The following is a 26785-nucleotide window of genomic DNA, read 5'->3' on the forward strand; positions in this document are numbered from 1 at the left end:
CGTGGGCCTAAAGCGGAGCCCTGGATCACGGGGCCACTGCAGCTGCGGGTCCCCGCTGCCCGGGCCGGACGCCTAGGCCAGAGGCGTTATGCCTGGGCAGGGGCGGAGCCTGCAACCGCGGGGAGCTAGGGGTCCCCTGCCCAGGCCTGACACCTCTGCCGGAGGCCTCAGGCCTGGTCAAGGAGCCGATCCGGTGATTGGTGATTGGAGGGTGATGAGGGTCAACTCCTCTGGCCAACGCATCAGGCCTGGGCGGGGGGCTGAGCTGGGGATTGGGGGGATATGATGGTCCCCTTGCCCAGGCCTGAAGCCTGGGTCAGAGGCGTCAGGCTTGGGCGGGGGGTGGAGCAAGCGATCAGAGGGAGATGGGAGTCCCCTGCCCAGGCATGATTCCTGGGCCAGAGGCCTCAGGCCTGGGCGGGGGCCAGAGCCAGTGATCAGGGGAAGATGGGGGTCCCCTGTCCAAGCCTGACACCTCTGGCAGAGGCGTCAGGCCTGGGCAAGGGGCCGATCAGGCGATCGGAGGGTGATGGGGGTCTATGCCTCTGACGGAGGCATCAGGCCTGGGCAAGGGGCTGATCAGGCGATCGGAGGGTGATGGGGGTCAACGCCTGAGGGCTCCCAGTATGTGAGAGGGGGCAGGCTGGGCTGAGGGACACTCCCCTCCCCACACACACCCAGTGCACGAATTTCGTGTACCGGGCCCCTAGTATAAAAAAATATTGAATGTAAACTGTAATTGAAAAATAAAGTTTTATCGCTTCTCGGCCTTTTGGCTAAGATCAAGTGAAAAATAAAGTTTAAAAAAGAAAATAAGGGTCTGTTTTATTGAGTAATGAAGCATTTTGTCTGATACTTTTTTCCACTAAAAAGAGTTTTTATGATTAATGTATGTTAAATCACACATTAAGTATATAGATATTAAGAAAATGATGCAGAGAGAAACAGATTCTCTTTGTTTGTAAAGCATAGACACATTTTGTATTTTATAAGCTCTCTAATTCATATACAGTAGTCTCATTAGAACAACTCATTGTAGAGTGAAATTTGGTATAAAAGTAACTTGGCCCAAAAGTTTAAAACAGACTTCTTGTAATGATGCTTCACTGATTACTATATTTAGTGACAGAGACCCCCTACCACCCACCCCTCTCCAGGATTGCATGGTAGTCAGGCCCTGAGCATCTTAACTACTAAAATAACAAGTCAATTGAGAATACTTGCCTTAACAGTCTACATAAATTGAACCCAGTGCTAAATAGTACCAAGTCCATGAACTATTTGAAGCTGCTTAACCTAGATATTCCCATACAAGCTATAAGATAACCAGAGAAGTAGCTAATCATCTGTCAAAAGGCAAAGCAAAAGAAAACTGGAAAATTAAGAAATTATTAATATTTATTTGATGAGCGAACTCTTGAGCTATACAGTACTTTCTATTTATCAAAGTCCTTTGGGGGATCGTTGAGTGGTAGGTGATATTTGTAAATTACCCAATGGAAGGATACTATACACTACTCTAGCAATTTATCAAGCTTTTTCATCTCATGGCACATATAAACTAATACTAAAATTATGCAGCCCACCAAAAAAGTTTTTTTGCCATTCTGACAAAAAATAAATATAATTTAGATTTATTCCCACTGGATGGCTATTGTTGTGTTGGCTGTTGTTATTTTTTATTTGATAATCTAAAGGAAAAGAGGTTAGTGCCCATGACTAAATAGTTAGACATTTAATGTTGTTAAAATTCTTGCAGCCCACCAGTGTGCTTGCCCCAACACACTGGTTGAAAATTGCTGGTTGAAAATCTATTCTTTAAAAAGACTTTGAATGTGAAGAGACTGCCCAAAAGAAGAGAGGCAAGTATTAGATACTTTTTACCTCTCTCCCAGTACCACTGTAGCTTCTTTTTCTTTCAAGCAAGAGATGTTTGGTGTGTTCACAGACACCAGACAAATGTGCCTCTATGACCTGGAGAAAGATTGGTCTTCTAATTATCTTCATTCCACCAGTATGTCCACTGTGGCCAGGTTATGGCTGCAAGTGAAAGGGGATTCCAGGCAACACTGAAAGGTTAGTTTTCAGGTACCGTTCTTTCCCCACTGATCTTACTTTTGCTTGCAATACATTTACTAGCTTTTCAAAGATTGGTGATAAAGCTGCTGACATTTTTCATTTCAAACCAAGATTTTTGCTATTTGGTGAAAGCACATTTTTCAGAAAGGCAATGGGAGGCTTGCCAGGTAAGTTCATTCAATCAAGTTCTTTGGTTTTTAACACACTAAGCAGTGTTACAAATTATATTTTTAGGTACAGAGAGGACCACAATGCATCAGTTATTCAACTAGAGATGCCAAAGAATGATACTTTCCTTTTGGATATAAGAAGAATATGATGGATGATGCTGGACACCACCAAGAACTCTGGAGTGACAGTTGCAGAGATTTCCAGGGTTTAGATGCTGTTTAGAAAGTAATATAATGTCCTATGGCCAATTCAAATTCTGGACATGGTCATGTGATTATGCTACTCTGAGGTTTAAACTAATGTACTATTATCTAATAAAATATTTTTTTTTATTCTATAAAGTATGTATAATAAGCACTTTGGTTAAACATATGATGTTAAAAAACACTACTTTCTTCTTTCAGATAACGATGTTTCTCATTATCACTTGTGGGTTCAATACTGAAAACACCTAGGCTCAGTTCTTAGAGAACATTGTCTTGTAAATGTGAATCTAACTCTATGGCACTTCTTTGCTGTCAAAATGTCACCAACACTCTCATTTTCTACAAATATTGAGCACCAATTAGGTATATGATCATGCAAGAACTCTACTATTTCTCACTTTCTACCAAAACAGAGCAGTCTCTCTTCAACAATCCCTTCTAGACTTAACATATTCTTCAGTTTAATTAAAAATTAAATAAGGAAATTAAACAAGGAGGGTCTGATGAGGATGAGAAACAATTCAAATCCAAATTAGTGATTTACTTTCCCTTTATTTTTCCTTCTATTTCCTCCCAAGTAGTATAAAAGGTGATTTGTGGGTTGAGTTACCCTTGGTCATAATTCTATGTTGTCTTCACTTACTAGAAAACTTGTCATAATAAACAATGTGCATTATTTTCTCAGACTACCAATTATAATATTTCTAGTAATAAAATGTTATATAACCAATGTGATACTTGCACCTTCAAAGTTCATACAGTAGATGCCTCTGAAATGGCTCAGAGAGTCTATCAGCACCTTTGAATAAGTTCATCTCCATTGTGTAGCGAAAATGCCTAAAGTGAGAAGTACATTCTTTGCTGTCCATTTATAGCTCTGGGTATATGTGAATACATTGTTGCTGCTTTCTAGTCAAGAGGAAAAATGTGGTCTGACTTTTTCCTTTGATGCATAACAGAGTAGACAGAATTCAAATCAAAGTTTATTAGCACAGTCAGGTCCTCTAAGCAGCTTCGTCACAGAAGTTCCCAATTCTCTACCATTTATAGAAGCATTTGGATTTCTGTTTTTTAAGTCTGAGGCACTTGAGGAAAATGTTGAATTGCACCCATGGCCATCAAACCTCAGAGCTATCGCTGTGGTAGCTATGTGGGAGCATCATGGGCTCGCTGCTGCCTGAGCCCTTTGGAGCATCCTTCCTCCTGGCACTCCTGTTGCTCTTGCATATCACAGCTGCAATAGCAATGAGGCCAAGAGTGAGTAATCCCACTGCGATGCCTCCCATGACCATGACCAGGCTGACCTCAGAGATGGGACTGTTGTGCTCCCAGGGGAGGATGCTGTCAGGAGGAACTCTTCCTTTGGGATCCTGCTTCTTGTTGGTTCGGTCCAGGGAAATGTGCTGGATGTTTGTTCCCCGGCTGTTTTTAGCCCCAATTGCCCATACCAGTGGGGGCGTGCTCCTGATCTTCCTCTTCTTCCTGCTCTTGGTAGTTGGCTGGGGCTTTCCTGGACTCACTATAGAGTGGTACTGGTACTCCACACTTCTTTTGCCAATGCCCCTGTTGGAGTTGTCTTTTGATCTTACTGTGTAGATCGTGTGTATGTACCATTCTCGGCCCAGAGCAACCTAAAAAACACAACACTGTTTGTTAGAAAATTGTAACTATGCCAACTTAATTCATGACTATTTGCAAGAGAAATTATGGCTGTAATAATAAATGCTAATTTAATTTAGTGTGCAAAATTAATATACTTACTATTGCTGCATGTGTAGTATGTGCAAGGCTTTCTGTGACACTCTAAATTATTGTTTTCAACAATTAAGGGAGCACGTGCTGGTAAATATTGGTAATCTATAACTTGTAGTCATGGATGTCAGGACTGTAAAGAACCTTAGATATCAGTCTAACTTACTCAGAACACATAGCAGTTCAGTAACTTGCCCAATGTTACTCAACTAGTAAGTGGAAGAGGCAGGACTAGAACTCAGACCTTTTGGACCTCTTTTCTAGTATGTTCTGCTGCATATCTACACTAATAAAAGAGAAAAATGGTAATTGGCATACGACGATACCCTTTTCATTGGCTAATCAGGGCTATATGCAAATTAACTGCCAACTAAGATTGGCAGTTAACTGCCAACTAAGATTGGCAGTTAACTGCCAACAAGATGGCGGTTAATTTGCATACGTAGGCACAATGCAGGAAGGCGAAAGGGAAAGCAGGAAGAAGCCCCCTGACACTGACAGTGATCGGAAACCCAGGGGGGAGCTAAGAGCTGGGGGGCAGGGCAAAGGCGGCCCTGGGGCCGCCTTTGCCCTGCCCCCCAGCCATGATCGGAGAATCAGGTGCCTTTGCTGCCCTGGCCAGTGATAGCAGGAAGTAGGGGTGGAGCCAGCGATGGGAGCGGGACACGGTCGAAGCTGGCAGTCCCGGGAGCTAGGAGTCCCTTGCCTGGGCCTAAAGTGGAGCCCACGATCGCGGGGCCGCTGCAGCTGCGGGTCCCCGCTGCCTGAGCCGGACGCCTCAGCCAGAGGCGTTAGGCCTGGGCAGGGGCGGAGCCTGCAACCGCGGGGAGCTGGGGGTCCCCTGCCCAGGCCTGACACCTCTGCCGGAGGCCTCAGGCCTGGTCAAGGGGCCGATCCGGTGATTGGTGATCAGAGGGTAATGAGGGTCAACTCCTCTGGCCGAGGCATCAGGCCTGGGCGGGGGGCTGAGCCGGGGATTGGGGGGATATGATGGTCCCCTTGCCCAGGCCTGAAGCCTGGGTCAGAGGCGTCAGGCTTGGGCGGGGGGTGGAGCAAGCGATCAGAGGGAGATGGGGGTCCCCTGCCCAGGCATGATTCCTGGGCTAGAGGCCTCAGGCCTGGGCAGGGGCCAGAGCCAGTGATCGGGGGGAGATGGGGGTCCCCTGTCCAAGCCTGATACCTCTGGCGGAGGCGTCAGGCCTGGGCAAGGGGCCGATCAGGTGATCAGAGGGTGATGGGGGTGTACGCCTCTGGCTGAGGCATCAGGCCTGGGCAAGGGGCAGAGCCAGCAATCGGAGGGGCTGGGGGCAGAACCAGTGATGGGGGGAAATGAGGGTCCCCTGCCCAGGCCTGACGCCTCTGTCAGAGGCATCAGGCCTGGGCAAGGGGCCGTCCTGTGATTGGAGGGTGATGGGGGTCAACGCCTGAGGGCTCCCAGTATGTGAGAGGGGGCAGGCTGGGCTGAGGGACACTCCCCCCACCCCCCCCCCCACACCCAGTGCACGAATTTCATGCACCGGGCCCCTAGTTTACATATAAGACTATAGACAAGTTTTCTGCTTTTCCAGAACTTGATAAGAAGGGTTTTCTGATGGTCCTTTGAAGACGTTAGGATTTAGAAGAGGTCAAATGCTTCCAGAGTTAACAGTAATAACAGAAACAAAAATATATACTTCTACTTCAGAATAACAAAATGTATTTCCTTAAGATTCTCTCTTTAGTTTGAATAAGGATAACACATTTCTCCGACCCATTCTGTCTGAACAATTTGTAGTAAATATCCTAAAAGTCCCAAGGATTCAAAATGTGAACACATTTCTGAATTTGTCTTACTTATCTGCTCAGTGTAGTTATGGTCACCTGTGTCTGTTTTTACTGTCTGTCTCTAGGTTATAATTCTTTATCTTGGTTTATAAAGTTTTTGAGAGTAGGGATTTATGTGCTGTGCACATTGTTTGTCTGAGTCCAGTAGTTCACACAAAAATGGCCATGAAAAGTCAACAGAAAGAAAATTTTGCATAAGGAGCAGAGTTCCCACCCATCAGACTTAGATTTATTCTGGGCTGAATAAGGATCTTTAGTAAAAATTGACTTAAAAATAATAATACATTAATAAAAATAATTGCTAGTGTTAATTAAATGCTCACCCATGTGTGCAGTATGGTTGGTTGTGGTTTACATGCATTACTCAATGTTCACACAAATCAAATGACATATTATTATTACTGTATTTACAAATGAGACATCTGAGGCATTTAATATTAAGTAACTTGCATGTGGTTACATAGCTATTGTAAGAGAACTTGGTATTGGCCCACCTGAAAGAGTGGTGTTGAGTCCACTTTAAATCCATCGGATCCAGGCTGATTCACTAAAAGAGTAGCTTCAGGGTCATCTGCTGCCAGTTTGGCATTAAACAGAATATTTCCAAAACTGGTGGCTTGTGTCTCTGGCTGAGCTTTGTCCTTTAAGAAATAAGAAAAATAAGGATTGCTGTAGAAAATGCCAAATCATGCAAGCTTAGATTGTTTTCCTATTAATTTTGTACAAGTACAAATTACCATTTTATGTCACAATTTAGTTTCATTTGAAAAGATGTTATTATATTAAAACATAAGACAAAAATGCTTAATTTTGAATATGTACCTAGTTCATTGTTTGGGTCAAAGCAGTTACTCTAATGAAAAAAATGTAGTTTTGACAGAGACTGCACCATCTTGAAGGGGAGAGCAGCTGTGATTGGAAGCCCAGCCTTACATTCAACCAGGGAGACCTCAGATACCTCCCAGGATTCTACAACAGAATGCCCAGGGACCAGCTGCCTCAGCTGCGAACCAATGAACATCGGGACTCCAGCCTCCCCGACCACAGGTACTTAAAAAGTCTGTCCAGTGTGAGACAAAGCGGCGCTGAATATGTGGATGGGCCCTGCACCTTCTCAGAGAGCAGATAAAAGGAACAGCTGAATCAAACAACACCCACCCAGAATTGTGAATTAGACACAGCTGGTGAGGCAATCCATGGACAGAAAGGTCAGATATTGCCTAGAGCAGTGGTCAGCAAACTGCGGCTCGTGAGCCACATTCGACTCTTTGGCCCCTTGAGTGTGGCTCTTCCACAAAATACCGACTTCTGCGCATGGGCCACGAAGTTTCAATCGCACTGTACATGTGCGCCCGCACGTGGTATTTTGTGGAAGAGCCACACTCAAGGGGCCAAAGAGCCGCGGTTCGCTGACCACAGGCCTAGAGCAGTGGTTCTCAACCTTCCTAATGCCTCGACCCTTTAATACAGTTCCTCATATTGTGGTGACCCCCAACCATACAATTATTTTTGTTGCTACTTCATAACTGTAATTTTGCTACTGTTATGAATCATAATGTAAATATCTGATATGCAGGATGTATTTTCATTGTTACAAATTGAACATAATTAAAGCATAGTGATTAATCACAAAAACAATATGTAATTATATATGTGTTTTCCGATGGTCTTAGGCGACCCCTGTGAAAGGGTTGTTCGACCCCCAAAGGGGTCGCGACCCACAGGTTGAGAACCGCTGGCCTAGAGAAAGGTGAGATCTGGGATGGAGGCTTGAGGGAGAAATGTACGTAGTGGGGACTAGAGTCTCAGAAGAAGACTGTGCCCCACAAAATCTGCAGCTGTTGGGGTTAGTGTAGCCCTTGAATGTGGAAGGGGGACCACAGGGCTTCTGGCAGAGGGGGACTCTAGATATTAGCCCACAGTTGGGCTGGGCCCAGAAAGGCAGCCTGAAGTTCTATAGTGGCTGCACAGTGGGGGGGGGGGGGGGGGGGGGAGGTAGTTTGCGTGCTTCCTTTGGCTTTTTTCCTTTTTAACTCCTTGCTTTGCTTGCTAAATCCAATACATAGGATCTTCCAATTAAAAACACTCACTGAGACTGCAGGGGAAAGTTGTTTTTGTGGAAACTGGGGATCAGAGTGGGGAGAGACAAACAGGAAACCAGCCCTGGGGCAGTCTGTCCCTCCAACCCAGTATTAAGTGCAGCAGGGAAAGAAAAATCTAAACACTAAGTGGAGGGGCCTTTTAGCCCTGGATATCAATACAGAAACACTGCCACCCAGGGATTGTATCAGAAACTGACTCTTGTGTAAATACAACTGAAGGCAGGCTGAGAAACAAAGGGAGCAGAGAGATCCCGCCTGCTTAAAAACAGGGTTGTGGCTTATGACACAGAGGAGCCATGGTTCTCAAAACTGCCTGGTACTGGCACAAGAACTGCTCTGTAGACCAATGGAACAGAACAGAGAACCCAGAAATTGACCCAAGCCATTATGCTTAATTAATATTTGACAAAGGAGGCAAGACAAGACAGTCTCTTCAATAAATGGTCCTGGGAAATTCGGTCAGATACATGCAAAAAAAAAAAAAAAGAAAGAAACTAGATCACCATCTTACACCATATACAAAAACAAACTCCAAATGGCTAAAGGACTTAAATGTAAGATGGGAAACCATAAAAATCCTACAAGACTCCATAGGCAGCAAAATAGCAGACATATGTCGTAGCAATATCTTTACAAACATAGCTCCTAGGGCAGTGATGGTGAACCTATGACACGCGTCTCAGAGGTGACACGCGAACTCATTTTTTTGGTTGATTTTTCTTTGTTAAATGGCATTTAAATATATAAAATAAATATCAAAAATATAAGTCTTTGTTTTACTATGATTGCAAATATCAAAAAACTTCTATATGTGACATGGCACCAGAGTTAAGTTAGGGTTTTTCAAAATGCTGACACGCTGAGCTCAAAAGGTTCACCATCACTGTCCTAGGGCAATGGAAACTAAAGAGAAAATAAACAAATGGGACTACATCAAAATAAAAAATTTCTTCCCAGCAAAATAAACCATCAACAAAACAACAAGAAAACCCATTGCATGAGAGAACATATTTACCAATGATATTTCTGATAAGGGTTTAATCTCCACAATTTTCAGAGCACTCATACAACTTAACCAAAGGAAGATAAATGATCCAATCAAAAAAATGGGCAAAGGATCTAAATAGACACTTTGAAAGAGGACATACAGAAGGTCCACAGACATATGAAAACATGCTCAAAGTTAGTAATCATCTGAGAGATGCAAATCAAAATGACAATGAGGTACCACCTGTCAGAATGGCTATCATCAACAAATCAACAAACGACAAGCTCTGGAGAGGATGTGGAGAAAAAGGAACCCTTGTGCACTGCTGGTGGGAATGCAGACTGGTGCAGCCACTGTGGAAGACAGTATGGAGTTTCCTCAAAAAGTCAAAAATGGAACTCCCATTTGACCCAGTGATCCCACTTCTAGGAGTATATACCAAGAAACCAGAAACACCAATAAGAAAGGATATATGCACCCCTATGTTCATAGCAGCACAATTTACAATAGGTAAGATTTCGAAATAGCCCAAGTGCCCATCAGCAGATGAGTGGATTAAAAAACTGGTACATCTACACAATGAAATACTATGCTGCTATAAAAAAGAAGAAACTTTATCATTTGCAACAGCATGGATGGAACTGGAGAGCATTATGCTAAGCAAAAGAAGCCAGTAGGAGAAAGATAAATGTCACATGATCTCACTCATATGTGGGATATAATGATCAACATAATTTGAAGAACAAGAATGGATTTAGAGACAAATGGTAGGGAATTGTTAGAGAGCATCCAAAGTACTTGTATGCATGCATATTAGCATAAGCAATGGACACAGGCACTGGTGTGGTGGGGGCTTGCCCGGGTGAGAATATCTGGGGGGATGTGTCAATTGGGGGGAAAGGAGACATATGTAAAACTTTAGACAATAAAAATAAATAAATAAATAAACAAATAAATAAATAAAGTCATTTTAATTATAGTTGATATTCAACGTTATATTAGTTTCAGGTGTACAGCAGAATGGTTAGATCTATATATATAAATGCCTAAGTGACAGAACAACCATTTGACTGGTTGCTATGATGCGCACTGACCACCAGGGAACAGATGCTCAATGTAGGAGCTTCCCCCTGGTGGTCAGTGTGCTCCCACAGCCAACCTCCTGTGGCCCTTTCCCCTGGCCAGCCAACCTCCTGTGGCCTTCCCCACCCCGGGCAGGCTAACCCCCCACGGCCCCTCTTCCCGGCTAAGCTCCCATGGCCCCGATTGGCCCTGATTGCTAGCCAAACCAAGGGACCCACCTGTGGATGAATTTGTGCACTGGGCCTTTAGTATTTATATAACTTACAAAGTGATTTCCCCCATAAGTGTAGTACCCACCTGACAATAATACTGTAATATTATTGACTATGTTCCCTATGCTGTATATATATCCCTCTGACTATTTTGTAACTGCCAATTGGCACATCTTGATCCCCTCACTTTTTCACCCAGCCCCTCAACTGCCCTTCCATCTGGCAACTATCAGTTTGTATTCTGTGTATATGAGTTTTTCTGTTTCTCCACATCCTCGCCAACACTTGTTAGTTGATTTATTGATGATAGTAGCCATTCTGACAAGTGTGAGGCAGTGTCTCGTTGTGGTTTTAATTTTAATTTCTCTGATAATTAGTGACTTTGAGCATATTTTCATATATCTAATGGCCATTTGTAGGTCCTCTTTGCAGAAGTATCTATTCAGATCCTCTGGCCATTTAAAATATTTTTATTTAAGTACAGTTGGTATACAATATTATATTCATTATGTTAGTTTCAGGTGTACAATATAGTGATTCAACTTTTCTATACCTTAAAATATGATCACCCCACTAATTCTGGCCTGTAAAGTTTCTTTTGAAAATTCAGCTGATGGCCTTATGGGAGCTACTTTTCTCTTGCTGCTTTTAAGATTCTTTTAGTCTTTAATCTTTGCATTTTAATTATGATGTGCCCTATGTGGGTTATTTTGCTTGGGACTCTCTGCTCTTTCTGAACTTGTATGCCTATTTAATTTGCTAGGTTAAAGCTTTCCATTATTATTTCTTCAGATTTATTTCAATCCCTTGCTCTTCTGGTACTTCTCTGATGCAAATGTTAGTACACTTTATGTTGTCCCAGAGGCTCCTAAAACTATCCTCGTTTTTTTCTTTTTCTGTTCCAATTGAGTGTTTTCCACTATTTTTTTTCTCATATTGCTAATTTGATCTTCTGATTCTTCTAATCTGCTGTTGATTCTATCTACTGTATTTTTCATTTCAGTTATATTCTTTATTTCTGACTGGTTCTTTTTTATGATTTCCATCTTATATAAGTTTTCACTGAGTTCATTATTCTTTCCTAAGTTCATTGCGCATCCTTATAATTAGTGTTTTGAATTTTGTATTTAGTAGTTTGCTAGTCTCCATTCTTTTTTCCTGAAATTTTGCCCTATTCTTTAATTTGGGAAATGTTTCTTTGTCTCTTTTCAGCTGCTTTCCCTGTGTTTGTTTCTATGTATTAGGTAAATCTGCTATGTCTCCCATTCTTGGCAGAGTGTCCTTATGCAGTAGGTGTCCTGTGGCACAATCAGCCTGGTCACCTGAGCTGGGTGCTTCAGGGTCTCTCTTTTGTGAGTTGTGTATGCTCTCCTATTGTAATTGAGTTTTGATTGCTATTGGCACATTAGTGGGTCAGATAGACCCTCAGGCTGACTGGCTGTAGGACTAGCCATGAATACAGTGGATGAATTGTTGTGCAGGGGTTTACCCCACAGAATGAGATTCGCATTAGCAGGGCTCTGGTGACTGTCTAGTACACCCTTTCTGTATGTCATTTGTGGAGTTAATTGGGTTGTGCTCTGGTACGACATGAAGTTAGCTACTGTGTTGGTTCTGGGAACTCTTGGGAGGGGCTCTGGTACAGGCCAAGATCAGCCATTTTCTGTGGCCAGTGCAGGCCACCTGGTAGGAGTTACAAAATGATCTGTAATTTGTTGCTGCCAGTCCTATGTGTGGGGGCACCTGGGAGAGGCTATGTTGTGAACTGAGGCTGGCTGCCACTAGTACTGTGCTTGGGGCTATTTAATAAGTGGTATAGGACATGCCCAGGCTAGCCTCTGCTTTTGGGAGTTTGTGGATCTTTGAGAGATTTTAGGAACATTTGAAGCATGGGCCAATAGCCGCTGAAAAAGGTTCAATTCAGGTGTGTCAGTTGGGTAGGGTCTCAAGGAATCACCAGGGTGGGGCAAGAAGTGTTAGCAGGTTACTAGAGACTCAGATTTGGTGCCACCCTGAACCTGATGGCTGTGTGGATAAAGGGCGTAACAAAGGTACAATGATGCCTGCCAGCATTTCAGTCTTGAACAGATTTGCTTCTCTAGCCCTTGCCGTGAAGCTACACAATTACCATATGTCCCTGAGTCCCTGGTGATTTTTGATCTACTGTTTCTTCACTGGAGTGTAGCATGAGTGTCAGCAAGTGAGTCTGTGCTCAGGACCTTTAAGAGGATACCTTAAGAGGGTCTACAGCAATCCTCTGTCTCACCTGGAAGGAAACCCTGCTGATTTTCATAGCCATATGTCATGGGGACTTTGACTGTCAAAACTGGGGGTCTGGGCTGGTAACCCCAGTGTGGGGATAGCATCCCTTGCTCCTCTGGGGGAACCTGTACAACCAAGGTATCCTTCCCTATTCTTAACAGCCACACATGGATGTGGGATCAGTCCATTTTTCTTTTCCATCCTTCCTATGAGTCTCAATGTGGCTTCTTCTTTATATTCTTAGTTATAATAGTTTTTTAAGCTAGTCTTCAGGTGGTTCTCAAGGGTGGTTGTTCTATAATTTAGTTTTAATTTTGATGTGGTTATGGGAGGAGGTAAGTACAGCATTCATTTACTTTATCTTGACTGAAGTTCACACTTACCACAATTTTAAATCTATATAAGAGTGAAGTAGAATCAGCTAAGCAGCCATATTCTGCATTCTTTGGACTGTACTTGGGAACATAGCCATCAGCTCCAGTGCACAGAAACACCTTCTCAATACTGCAGTAAAAGGAATCACCTAGATTCTGGACAGGATCTACCATAACACGACCATAAATAATATCACCTGAAACAGAGATGCAGAAATGTTATTTCTGTTATGTAACACTGCAAACAATTTGTGACAATAATGACACCAGAGAGAATTTCCTTTTCTTCTTAGTATGGAATCAAATGCAGAAGACCTTTCAATAGCTTAGCTTCAGGATCTATTTTACTCCTATGCCTTATATATGACCACTTTGCAGAATGACCACAAGTGACTGAATATGTATTGGCCTTCACATATTTAGCCAGTAGTGGAATAATCTCAAGTCTTGGCCTATAACTTAACCTCCATATTATTCCATGTGGTTAAAGTCTAGTTTACATAAATAAGTTAGTTGGTACAATACAGACTAGTACTTTATAGAATAGCACTAAAAACATCAATAAAAAGCTGAATTAACTTTATCTGATTGTGAAAGAGGGTTTAAGGAAATTCCCTGGTATTCAAGTATCTATTTCACAGTCATTACTGAACTCTTATCATATGTTCTAGATATTTGGCAAGAAAATCACAATGCTGGCCCATGAGGCATTTACAACTTCATGTAGTTGCAATATTTGAGTTTGTAAAACTTGAAAATACATTCAAGAAAAAAAAATCCACTTAGGTAAGGAAAAAACAGATTAATTCTCCAAAAATAAAATCATTCAGTAACATAAACCCAATTCTAGTGACACCCCCCTCTCCCAGCCCTACCACAGTGATAAAGACCCAATTATATTCTCAAAACCATAGAAGAGGTTAAAATTTTTCTCCTCAACACAATTCTAATAAAGCAAAACACAACAGATATAATGTATAACATACAGAGCAGGCCCCTCATTTGTAAAGTGATACCTTCTGCAAAAGCAACATCACTCTCATGCCCAAATCCCATGGATCCATCAGACAACCAGAGACTCTTCTTGGAGAGTAGGTACATTTGGGTGTTCAAGCTAAACTCAGCCGCCACTGGATCACTGACCTAAAACCAAGTGTAAAATCCCTATTATATGTTGTTGATTATTCTGGTACACAAACATATTATTCACAGATACACACATTTACTGTACACTGATATGTAAAATACTAAACATAGCATTGTAATTTTCAGGTCCAACCAAATAAATTTAGGGAATTGTAATATTGGTTTTGTCCTTTTTGAGAAGGCTAAACTAACGAGGATAATTCATTTTTTGAATGAGACTAAATAACTTTGCTTGAGCCCATTTCCATAGGTTTATTGGGGTATATAAGGGACTTGTAAACATCATGGTCATTGGCAGGCAAACATTTAGATTTGATTCTTGGACAAAAAGTGCCTTCACATTTCTTCTAATATATGGCAATTAGGTACTTTGAGGTGGCATGAACTACAGAATATTTATTCTTAAAGGTCAAGAACAAGATAAAGAAATGCAGAAGAACAAGGGAAAATTCTCAAATCTCTAAGGCAGCAAACTCCAAGAAGAGATAATTAAAAATTAACCCTTGCATACTCTTAGATTATGGATTTTATATATTGAACTAACAACTGATAAATGGCAATTCTCTTCCTACTTCCTATATGTCTGACTTCCTTTTTCCCCCCTAGGATATAGGAATTAAAATCACTGTGTGAATTTTTTTAACTGATAAAAGTAAACCAAACAAATAACATAGTGGGATTCTACAAGTCACAGGAAAATAATCCTATGAGACATACCTGCTGGAATCGGATGTCAAGGTCAAAGGTGACAGGTTCTCTGGGGTTGCAGGTGACAGGCAGGTGATACTTCTGATGCAATAGGGTGGTGCATGGCAGCAGTTTTATAGTATAGGTTCCTGAGTAGTCACGTACCTTTGAGGAAAAGAGAAGGTACTTAAAAATCTGAGGTGCAATCAGAGGTAACAGAAAAGGAAAATGAAGTAAGAGCCTTAGTCGCTTACTGCAAAATCAGAGACAAAGCTCCATTGCTGGACTGGCTGGTTATAGGTTGGTTCACTCCTTATTAGGTGCAGGGAAAAAGTCAGTTCTGGATGATCAGCTGACATGATCATTGATCTTGTGAAGGATCCTAGAAAAGTGCCAATTACAATAATTCCATGGTGGTTTAAAGGGTACATAACAGTTTAGAGTTTTCAAGTATTTTAGAATACATTATTTGCTTTTATTCTTATAACGAGCCTACAAAATAGCAGGGTTCATATTCTCATTTTGCAGATAGAGAAACTGTGTAACTCTCCCAAGATCACACAGCTAGGTTTTGTACCTTCTGATTCTTAATTCAGTGCCTTTTCCCATTGTATAATTCTGTCAAAAGATACTTGTGCAGAAATGGTCAAATAGTTCAAGGCTAGTTTTAAGGGAGGCAAAACAGTACAACAAAGCCTCATGTGAGTGCATTTATTGTGCACCAAAACTATTAGCTGAACTTCCCAGTCTATTAGCATCCACATAGCTGGGCAAACCCAACTTACATATGGAATCAAATTGTAATTAGATTGGCTGCAATCATGTCTAAACAAATATTCAATTTATTAGAAAGGTAGACATGTGGATGGGAATTGTAAAGGCTAGGAAATCCTTATTTTCCAGAACTGTCAATTACAATAAGATAAATGATTTTTTTTTGTTCTGTACTTCTTGTAGTTCAATATCAAAAATAAATGAACACTTTTTCTATTCCTTAATTTTCAGCCCTATTTTCTCCTTTGTTTAGAGCTCCCATCTAGAAAAACAAGGACATAGAAGAAAGTGAGTGAATTATTTTCCACTACCAATCTGGCATCACTTGGCATACCATGAAAATATGCAAACCATTTTAGTAATATGGAGAGTCAAATGAAAATTTTTTTAATGAAATGCCCTTTATATTAAAAAAAAGCTTTGACATGGGACTTTAGTGACTGCTACCTTATTGATATTCAAATCTCAGTCCATCAGTTAGTAAAATTACATAGCCAATAATTAAAGGTAACATGTCTGAAACTTAAGTACAACAGTGAAGTGATACTTCTGGCTCAATTATAAAGGTTTTTTACATACCTATAAAACAGTTATGAACAGAGAAGTCCTTTCTGAACAAATAAGTTATAATTCATTTATTTTTGTACAGTGGAATTGAAGTAGAAAAAGAGATTGTTGTTGCTATGCTCTTTAAGGAAAATTTTATTTTAATAAACTCAATAGAGTCTTCTTTTGATTAACATTTTGTATTTTCCCTAAAAGTCTACATAGATAATGATGATTTTGTAGATAATGAGATGTAGCCAAAAAATTATCAAGCCTTCATGTAGATAATTGCATCCATGCAATTCATTTGAAATTAAGGACTTCAAAGCCCACAAGGAAGCATGGAAATATATGTGAATATGGAAAAGTCTACCCTTGTGGTATTGGGAGTGGCTATTAATGAGTAATGGGGCTTACCAGGATGTGACAGCACGAACAAGCCATGGAATTTAGCTTCTGTCTTGAAGTTCACAACCAAGCACCCCTCTTCACCAATGCGCATGCTAGCTGGATACAGAGAACCTACAATGGGGTAACATACAAGAGTAGCAATATTGATGATCAGGCATGCTAATGTACACGATTTCTTCCAAAAATGAATTCAGATTCACTTCATCTTTTTTAAAGAATATGTTTTTATTGATTTCAGAGAGAGGAAGAGAGAGAGAGAGAGAGAGAGAGAGAGAGAGAGAGAGAGAGAAACACTGATGAGGGAGAGACATCAATCTGTTGCCTCCTGCATACCCCATATTGAGGATCAAGCCCACACTTGGGCATGTGACCCAACCAGGAACTGAACCGAAGACCTCCTGGTGCATGGAATGACACTCAACCAACCGAATCACACTGGCCAGATAGATTTTCCTCATCTTTAAGCATTCTAGCCAAAGGGTTAACACCCTCTGAGTGACAGGAGAGGCAGAAGAGAAAACATGGAATTAAAATATGTCAAATAATCTAGAATAATTTTTCCGGATGAACATATTACCTCACACATGGCTTTCAGGTAATTTTAATTTATTTAAGACAGAAGATTTTGAGATGTATTATCAACAGTATTTTCCCTTTGGCTCATAAAAAGTAATTCAGGCATGAGGCTCAGACACACATGGAACTAGAACAGTGGTATGTGCTTAAAGAGAAATAGCACTAATTCTACTAATAGATTAATTAGCTTTATGCTTATGGATTTTGAATTATGATTCTGACATGGAGATTGAGACAAAATTTTGTAGATGCTTATGGGCCCAATAATTATTGGCACTTACCACATTATTCCAAACATTCTGCTAAAGTATCAAAGAATAATAGAATTTATAATAATAAAAGCATAATATGCAAATCAACCAAATGACCATCTGGATGTCCTTCCGGATGACCTTCCGGACGAAGCTGGGGCTGCAGCCTCGGGATCAAGGCAGCCGCCGGCAGCTAGAGAGGGGTTGAGGCAGCCGCCACAGCTGTGAAGGCCTACTCTTGCACAAATTTCGTGCATCGGGCCTCTAGTTTTAAAATAAAAAGAATATTGGAAGTCTAGTCTACCTTTCAGAAGAAACTGAGTGCCATACAGGTTAAGCAATATGTTCAAGATCACACCATTAATTAGCTTTAGAGCCAAAATTAGAACCCAGGACTTTAAAATGCAACTCCCATTTTCAGAAACAAAAATGTGTAACTTTCTTCTCTTGAGTTAATTCTTTACTTTCAATTGATACTACCTCTTTTTTGATACATTCATTTTTCTGAAATCTAGGGACATATACAGATTGTGTTGTGTAACATATAAATAATTAATCACCTAAAATGGACTATGAGAGTTAAATGTCCATGAAATATAGATATTACATTTAACAGTCACATATTACACAAAACTTGAGGCACTGATAAAATTTATTTAAAATAAAGTATTTTCATGATAAAAATAAAATTATCAGAAAATGTTGACTATAAAAATAAATTCACTAAAAGTTGGCTTTTATGACTTTTAGCTACTATAAAAAGTCCTCTTAAGTAATTCAAATCGGTACATTTTCCCACCTTTGAGTTCAGCTTCTGGTGGGCTGCCAATTCCATCATTCCACAAGATGGCAGTGTCATACACGAAAGTTAGACGAAGTTCTGACTTCAAGTCAAAATGCTGCCAACCTCCTACTCCAACAGGGGAATGGTACACGTAGGAAACATACAGAGGGACTCGAAGAGTCACATATGACTGCACTAGGTTTAAGACCTAAAATGATGAAATTATATTTATCAACACAATTCAGCATTGTTAACTAAATAAGCTTAATTTTGTACAAGCCATTTTTCTCCTTTCACTAACTGAAGATTTTGAATAATTATTGAGGAAAAGAAATAACACTTAATTTACAAGCATTTACAACACTTAATTTTAAAGCAATTAAATAGTTGTCACTATACTACCTTCCTTTGCAACAAAGAATATGTAGCAGAAATCCTTAAGATAAATAGCATTATCTTTAGCATACTACACTTATATAGTCCTTTTAGTTTTACAGCAGCTTTAAGATACAGTTCATATACCGTATAATTCACCAACTTAACGTGAACAAATCAATGGTATTTAATATATTCATGGAGTTATGCAACTTTCCCCATTAATCAATTTTGGAATATTTTCATCACCTTCAATAGGAATTCCATGCCCATTTAGCAATCAACCCCTTAATTTCTCCTTTCCTCCGCAGTCCCTGGTAACCCCTAGCTTACTTTTAGTCTGTATGTATTTGCCTATTCTGGACATTTTACATAAATGGAATCATACAATATGTGGTCTTTTGTGATAGCTGCTTTTACTTAGCATACTGTTTTTAATGTGAATCCATGTTGTAGCATGTTTCAATACTTTTATTACTGAATAGCATACTACTGTATGAATATACCATATTTTATTAATCCATTCATCAGTTAATGGGCATTTGGACATTTTCTAGTTTTGGACTATTATGAATAATAGTGTTATAAGATACTTTTTAATTATTATATAGATAAAGAGGAAATAAAGCAGGAAAGATCTGGAAGCAAGTATAATTAGTTGAAATGAAGTATCTTGCTTAAAATTTATACTTTCCCCTTTAGGTATTTTTGCAGGTGGATTGGGGGTCAGGGAGAATAAACCAGTATTTGTTTACTGAGCACATTTTAGACATTGTGTTACGCTCACAATAAAAGTTATTCAATATTTTAACTCTTTCCTATAATTATATTTATATGTATTTGTGAATGGGTGGATAGATGATGAATAGAAAAAGAGAGAGAGGAAAATTAAGACAGAGAAATAAAGCCAATTTCCCACAAAATTCTTTAAGCCTATGAATGATGTTGCCAATATTAAAGCACAGCATTTGGCCCATGCATTTTCTACTCTATCATACTTCATTGCATTCCAAACAAAGCTGACAGCAGTCTTAAGATCACCTAACATATTCGCAGATGACACGTTATTGTACATTGAAAACCCTAAAGAATCCATGAAAAAACTATTAAATTTAATAAATGAATTCAGTAACATAGCAGGATACAAAATTAACACCTGGAAATCTATGGCTTTTTTATACACCAACTAGTGGCCTGGTGCATGAATTTGGGCACATTGAAAGTGAATTAATTAGAAGAAATATTTTAATATTGCTATTTGCCCTGCCCCCCAATCGCCATCCCCTCCCTCTGCCCGCTGGCACCTGCCTTGGCTGTCCTGGCGCCACCTGCTTGCTAGCCCCTCCCCCCACCTACTGGTCATTCTACTGTTTGGACAATTTGCATATTACTCTTTTATTATCCTATATAAGAAAGAGGCAATATGCAAATTGACCATCACTCCAATGCACAAGATGGCTGCCCCTATGTGAACACAAGATGGCCAGCAGGGGAGGGAAGTTTGGGGGTGACCAGGCCTGCAGGGGAGGACAACTGGGGGGGATGCAGGCCTGCAGGGGAGGGCAGTTGGGGGCAACCAAGCTGGCAAGGGAGGGAAGTTAGGGGTGACTGGGCCAGCAGGGGAGGGCAGTTAGGTGTGACCAGGCCTGCAGGGGAGGGCAGATAGGGGGTCCAGGCAGGCAGGGGAGCAGTTAGGCATCAATCATGCTGGCAGAGGAGTGGTTATGGGGTGATCAGGCTGGCAGGCAGCAGTGATTAGGGGCAATCAGGCAGGCAGGCAGGCAAGTGGTTGGGAGCCAGCAGTCCTGGATTGTGAGAGGGATGTTCAACAGGCAATCAGACATCCCTCGAGGGGTCCCAGATTGGAGAGGGTGCAGGCTGGGTTGAGGGACACACACACCTCCCCTCACCCCCCCCTCCCCGTGCATAAATTTCGTGCACTGGGCCTCTAGTATAGGATAATGAACTCACAGAAAGAGAAACAACAAAAACACTCCCATTTACCATTGCAACAAAAAAAATTAAGATACCTATGAAAAAACATTTTTTATTAGTTGATTTATTGATGATAGTCATTTTTACAGGTGTGAGGTGATATTTAATTTGGTTTTAATTTGCATTTCCCTGATGATTAGTAAGGTTGAGCACTTTTTCATATGTCTATTGACCATACATATCCTATTTGAAAAATTTTCTACTCAAATCCTCTGCCCATTTTTAAGCCGTATTATTTGTTTTTTGATGTTAAGTTGTATAAATTCTTTATAAAATTTGGATATTAACCCCTTATCAGATATATCATTGGCGAATCTTTCTTCCAATCAGTAAGTTATCTTTTAGTTTTGTTGTATAAAAAGTTTTTACTTTGTTCTAGTCTCATTTGTCTATTTTTCTCTTTTGTTTCCCTTGCTCAAGGAGAAATATCTTTAAAAATATTTCTAAGAGTGATGTCAAAGAATTTATGGCCAATGTTTTCTTCTAGAAGTTTTATGGTTTTAGGTCTTACATTTAAGTCTTTAATGCATTTTGAGTTTATTCTATATGGTGTAAGAATGTGTCTAGTTTCTTCCTTCCTTCTTTTCTTCCTTTGCCTTTCTTTCTTCCTTTGCCTTTCTTTCTTTCTTTCTTTCTTTCTTTCTTTCTTTCTTTCTTTCTTTCTTTCTTTCTTTCTTTCTTTCTTTCTTTCCCTCTTTCTTTCCTTCTTTCTTTCTTTCTTTCTTTCTTTCTTTCTTTCTTTCTTTCTTTCTTTCTTTCTTTCTTTCTTTTCTTTCTTTCTTTCTTTCTTTTTTTGCATATATCTGTCCAGGTTTCCCAACACTGTTTATTTAAGAGACCCTCTTTACACCATTGAATATTCTTGCCTTCTTTGTCATAGATTAATTGACCATTTAAGCGTGGGTTTATTTCTAGGTTCTTTATTCTGGTCCACTGATGTATGTTTTAGTTTTATTATAGTACCATGCTGTTTTGATTTCTCTAGACTTGTAGTATTGTTGGATATCAGGTAGCATAGTATATTTCTTCTTCTCTTTTTTAAATATTTATTATTGAGAGTATTATAGATGCCACCCCCCCTTTCCCTCCATTGCCCCCACCCCAGGCCTTCACCACCCTATTTGTCTGTGTCCTTAGGTAATGCACATAAAATTGTTGGTTAATCCCCCCCCCCCGCTTCCCTCTGAGATTTGTCAATCTGTTCCATGCCTCAGATACTATTTTATTCATCAGTTTATTTTGTTCATTAGATTTCTTGTTTATTTTGATTTTTAGATTAAATTGCTGATAGATATGTATTTATTGCCATTTTGTTGTTCATATTTTTATCTTTCTTTTCTTCTTCTTCCTCTTCTTTAAGAATACCCTCCAACATTTCATGTAATACTGGTTTGGTGGTGATGAACTCCTTTAGCTTTTTCTTGCCTATGAAGCTCTTTATCTGACCTTCAATTCTAAATGATAGTTTTACTGGGTAGTATAATCTTGGTTGTAGGTCCTTGCTATTCATCACTTTGAATAATTCTTGCCACTCTTCTGACCTGCAAACTTTTTTTTGAGAAATCAGCTGACAGTGAAACCTACCAACATTTGCATTATGGGGGTGCCAGAAGGAGAAGAGAGAGAGCAAGATATTGAAAACTTATTTAAAGAAATAATGACAGGAGATATAGAACAGGGCCAGAAAGATGGCAACCTGCAGGAAGGTAGGGAGGGAGAGTGTGTGAGAGAGTGAGGGAGTTATAGAGGATTGTGTGGATGTGTGTTGGTGTGTGTGTGAGTGAAATAGGGAAAGTTAGATCCTGCAGGTCTTTCAAGGGTCTGCCAATCTGGGCAGTCTTAGACGGCAAAACCCTGCTGCGGCCGCAAACACTCTGGGGAGGACACCAGCAGTGCAGAGACTACGCCATCTTGAAGAACAGAACTGCTTGAGACTAGGATCCTAGCCTTGCCACCACCCAGTCTGGTCTCCATAGCAAACTGGAACCCTACAGCCACTCTGGTAGAAGACCTGTGACCACAGCTGCAGACCCAGGGACACCAAGACTCCAGGCACCCGGTCCGCAGATTTCTGTGAGTCACAAAGCCAATCCCCCTCCCCCACCGCCCCTGTGGCAGCGGCATAGGAACTGCCAGACCCAGGCTGCACAATAGGGCTTTCTATTAGCAGCTCTGCCTGACTTTGAGCCTTGGTGTCAGACACGGGAAGTTTGTTTCCCATGACCAGGCTCCTTGGGTGGGGAGACTGTGCTGAATTTGAGCCTAGGTGCACATCCTTGGGGAGACTGTTTTCTGTGACCAGATCCCATGCCCATGCAGGGCAGGGAGACAGCACTGAATTTGAGTCTGGATGTGCTGGCCCCTACCCGTGCATCAGGCCTCTATCTATACCAATAAAAGGGTAATATGCTAATTAGACCGAACATCCTTCTGGACAAAGCCATGGTGGTGGGGCCGAGGCAGAGGTGGTTAGGGGTGATCAGGCAAGCAGAGGAGAACAGTTAGGGGGATCAGGCCGGCAGGGGAGAGCAGTTAGGTGTAGGGCACGGCTATAGGGTTAAGCCTCGGACTGACCTGTTGGCAAAGTCACAAACAAGTCCCAGCTTAGAGGGCACAGTCCTCTTAGCATAATTAGGCTTGACCTTATGATGCTCCCTAGATCTTATCTGGGAAGCTAATGGGCTGAGGGAGGTGCAGCAACTGCTGCCAAAACAAGTGAAACTCACAAGAACAGTGTAACTATGGTAACCACTACGTTGTTTACCTCTGACTATAAAATAAAGGCTCAGCTTGCCTCTGGATTTCTCTCTCTGTGGCCGCAGCCAGGCACAGGAAGATCCACCTAGACTCAGCTTATTATCTTTGTCTGTCATTTCTCCATCCTTCACCACCCTCACTCAGGCTTTTGAACCCTTGGCTGAGCTGGCTCGGCATAGTTAGGGGGATCAGGCCAGCAGGGTAGAGCAGTTAGGGGGATCAGGCCAGCAGGCAGGCAAGCGGTTAGGAGCCAGCGGTCCCAGATTGCAAGAGGGATGTCTGACTGCCGGTTTAGGCCCCATCCCTGCTGAATTGGGGTCCCGGATTGGAGAGGGTGCAGGCTGGGCTGAGGGACTCCCCCCTCTATGCACGAATTTCATGCACCAGGCCTCTAGTTGGTGTATAAAAATGCAGCCAATTTCTGAATGTTAATTCTCTATCCTGATACTTTACTGAATTCCTTCAATAGTACTAATGGGGTTTTTTTTTGTTTGTTTTTTGTAGAATCTTTAGGTTTCTGTCTCTATAGGATCACGTCATCCACAAACAGTGACATTTTAACTTCTTCCTTTCCAATTCTGATGCTTTTTATTTCTGTTTATTGTCTGATTGCTGTGGTTATGGCTCCCAATATTATGTTGAATAAAAGTGGTGACAGATAGGTCACATCCTTGTCTTGTGCATGATCTTAAAGTAAAAGTTTATAGTATGTCTTTATGGCCTTTATCATGTTGAGGTATATTCCCTGTATTTCCACTTTACTGTAAGTTTTTATCATAAAGAGATTTGGGATTTTTGGGGGGTGCCTTTTCTGTATCTATTAATATGATCTTATGATTTTTATCCTTCATTTTATTTTCATGGTTTATTATGTGAATTGATTTGTATATATTGAACCAACTTTGTAATCCAGGAATAAGTTCCACTGGATTATGTTATATGATATTTTAAATGTATTGCTGAATTCAGTTTACTAATATTTTGTTGAGGATTTTGTATGTATATTCATCAGGAATATTGTCCTATGATTTTCTTTTTTTTATAGTGTCTCTGTCTGGTTTTAGTATCAGGTAATGCTGACCTTCTATAAGGAGGTTGAGTGCCTTCTCTCCTTTTCAATTTTTGGAATATTTTGAGAAGTATAAGTATTAATTCTTTTTTTAATGTAAAATTCTGCTATGAAGCCACTTGGTTCAGGGCTGTTTATTGGAAGTTTTTTGATAACCAATTTGCTTTTGTTAATAATTGTTAGTCTATTTAGATTTTGTTTCTTCCTGATTCAGGTTTGCAATGTGGTATGTCTGTAGAAATTAAATTTCTTCTAGATTGTCCAATTTGTTGGCATATCACTGTTTGTAGAATTTCCTTATAAATCTTTGTATTTCTATGGTGTCAGTTGTCACTTGATCTCTTTCATTTATGATTTTATTTATTTGTGTCCTCTTTCTTTTTTACTTGATGAGGCTCTAGGTATATCAATTTTCTTTACCTTTCAAAAAAAAAAAAAAGCTCATGGTTTCATTCATCAAACTAAGTAATCAAAAACTCCAACAAACAAACATTTAAAGAAGAATTACCACCTATTCTCAACTATTCCAAAAATTTCAATAGAAGGAAAGGCTCCCGGCTTATTTTATGAGACCAGCATTATTCTGATTCCAAAACAAGTAAAAGACATTACAAAAAAGAAAATTATAGGTCAATATCTCAATGAGCACTGATGCAAAAATCCTCAACAAAATATTAGAAAACTTGTGGGGAAGCATGGGACTTGGTTGGAAAGTTTGTAATGAGGAAGTTCCAAAAGGTTGGAACCTCCGGAGGAGCTGGCTGAAGGTGGCTGCCCCTGCCTTGACTTTTCCAAACAAGTCTGAGCCCTCAGGTGTTTACTGGAATCTTTGTGCTAGTATTTATATGCCCTTGCTTAAAGGACACTGCAGATGCATGTGTCTTCTCAAGGATACTTACCCTGCTGATAGTATCTAAAAGTTAATGGTAGTTCAAGCTGTTGTCACAATAAAAGACTAAGGAGGCAGGTGAATGGGGCTGTTTGGTTCCTATAGCCAAGCAGTCCCTTAGCCCTCTCTTTCACAGAAATGTGTGTCAGAGTAATCATTCATCCATCACCCATGGTCTGCTGGTTAGCCCCATGTGAGGAGGAACACAACTAGACACAGTGGTGCAAACCTCGAAAACAAAAGTAACTGCACAGTAAGTTATTGGAGCCTGCTGGGGATTTCCAAGTTTGAGGGGATTGTTTCCCAGCTAAGGTTTCATGTCTCTGTTGTCTGTTGTTTTATGTCTCTTTGTTGTTTAGTTTTTAGTGAGAGTTCTTGTCTGTCTGTCTATAATGTAAGGATTATATTGAGAAAGAAAAATATGGGAAATAATCATTTAAACTCCCCAAGTATTTATCCTAGAGGCATGGAGCTGTAGAAGTACCCTTGAACAGGCTGCAGAAGCGGCAGCAGCAGGTGGGGAGGGCACTCTTCTTGTAAAAGAAAAAAAATTGTACTTTTATACTAAAGCCATTAGAGGCCCAGGAGTTGCTGTAGTCCTAGGAACAAATCCCAGGACCTTCTATATCCCAACATACACACTCACCTTTTCTCCAGCCTCCGAAAAGCTGTCAAAGTTATGTTATCTCTGTTATGTTTCTTAAGAATGTAAGTATATTTTCCATTGAAAAAATAAGCCTATTTCTGAAAGTGAGGAAAGAAAAAAGGCTTCACCTGTATTTGCCTAAGAAGTAAAGTTTTTATATATAAATTATTAAAATAGTTAATCAGGAACTTGATTACTTTAAATAAATAGATTATTTAATACTGTTTAATAATAATAATAATGATATATAATCTTTTAGTTTAATGTATTTGACTACCTCCCAGGGTTTAAGTTCTAAGAAACTTTTCTTGACCTAGAATTGGCTTTAGGTCATTCCAATGGGCCCTGGAATGCCTCAAGGATTTGCTTTCTCTCCTTATAAAGGGAAATTTTAAACTTAAGGTGAATGGGAAGCTCTGTCAAATAAGGAAATAATAATTATATTCTATTTATATATATGCATATTAAATAGATTCTGATATGCTTTCATTTATAACTAGTTGTTATCTATATATATAAAAGGCCAAGCGACCCTTTGACCAGTAGCTATGATGCACAATATACATTAGGGGGCAGATGCTTTGACTGGTAGCTATGATGTGTACTGATCACCAGGGGGCAGAAGCTCAATGCAGGAAATGCTGAGCTGTGGTGACTTGGCAGTAGCGGTTCTTGGGTGATGCACCCGGGAACCAGAGAGGAGGGAGCCCAATTCCAGGGTGCATCACTCAAGAACTTCCCTCTTGTAATCCAGGACCCTTTGGGGGATGTCAGAAAGCCAGTTTTGGCCCAATCCCCGCAGGCCAGGCAGAGGGACCCCACCTGT

The 26785-nt window shown here is 40.5% G+C and overlaps 1 protein-coding gene across 1 annotated transcript in view; it reads right to left on the reverse strand.

Annotated features, from left to right (window-relative positions):
* Window positions 1–2988: 2988 nt before the first annotated feature.
* The window catches only part of FREM2 (FRAS1 related extracellular matrix 2), a 334592-nt gene continuing 310795 nt past the window's right edge, over window positions 2989–26785 (reverse strand). Inside the window, exons 17-24 of the mRNA XM_059684337.1 lie at window positions 18244–18436; window positions 16624–16728; window positions 15141–15268; window positions 14917–15051; window positions 14070–14196; window positions 13063–13250; window positions 6527–6673; window positions 2989–4087 (exon numbers count right to left, since the gene is read on the reverse strand). Of these exons, the coding sequence (XP_059540320.1) occupies window positions 3575–4087; window positions 6527–6673; window positions 13063–13250; window positions 14070–14196; window positions 14917–15051; window positions 15141–15268; window positions 16624–16728; window positions 18244–18436 (1536 nt within the window). The 3' untranslated portion in view covers window positions 2989–3574. The remainder of the gene's footprint in view (window positions 4088–6526; window positions 6674–13062; window positions 13251–14069; window positions 14197–14916; window positions 15052–15140; window positions 15269–16623; window positions 16729–18243; window positions 18437–26785) is intronic.

Source organism: Myotis daubentonii, chromosome 2 (genome assembly GCF_963259705.1).
Source record: "Myotis daubentonii chromosome 2, mMyoDau2.1, whole genome shotgun sequence".
Taxonomy (NCBI): Eukaryota; Metazoa; Chordata; class Mammalia; order Chiroptera; family Vespertilionidae; genus Myotis; species Myotis daubentonii.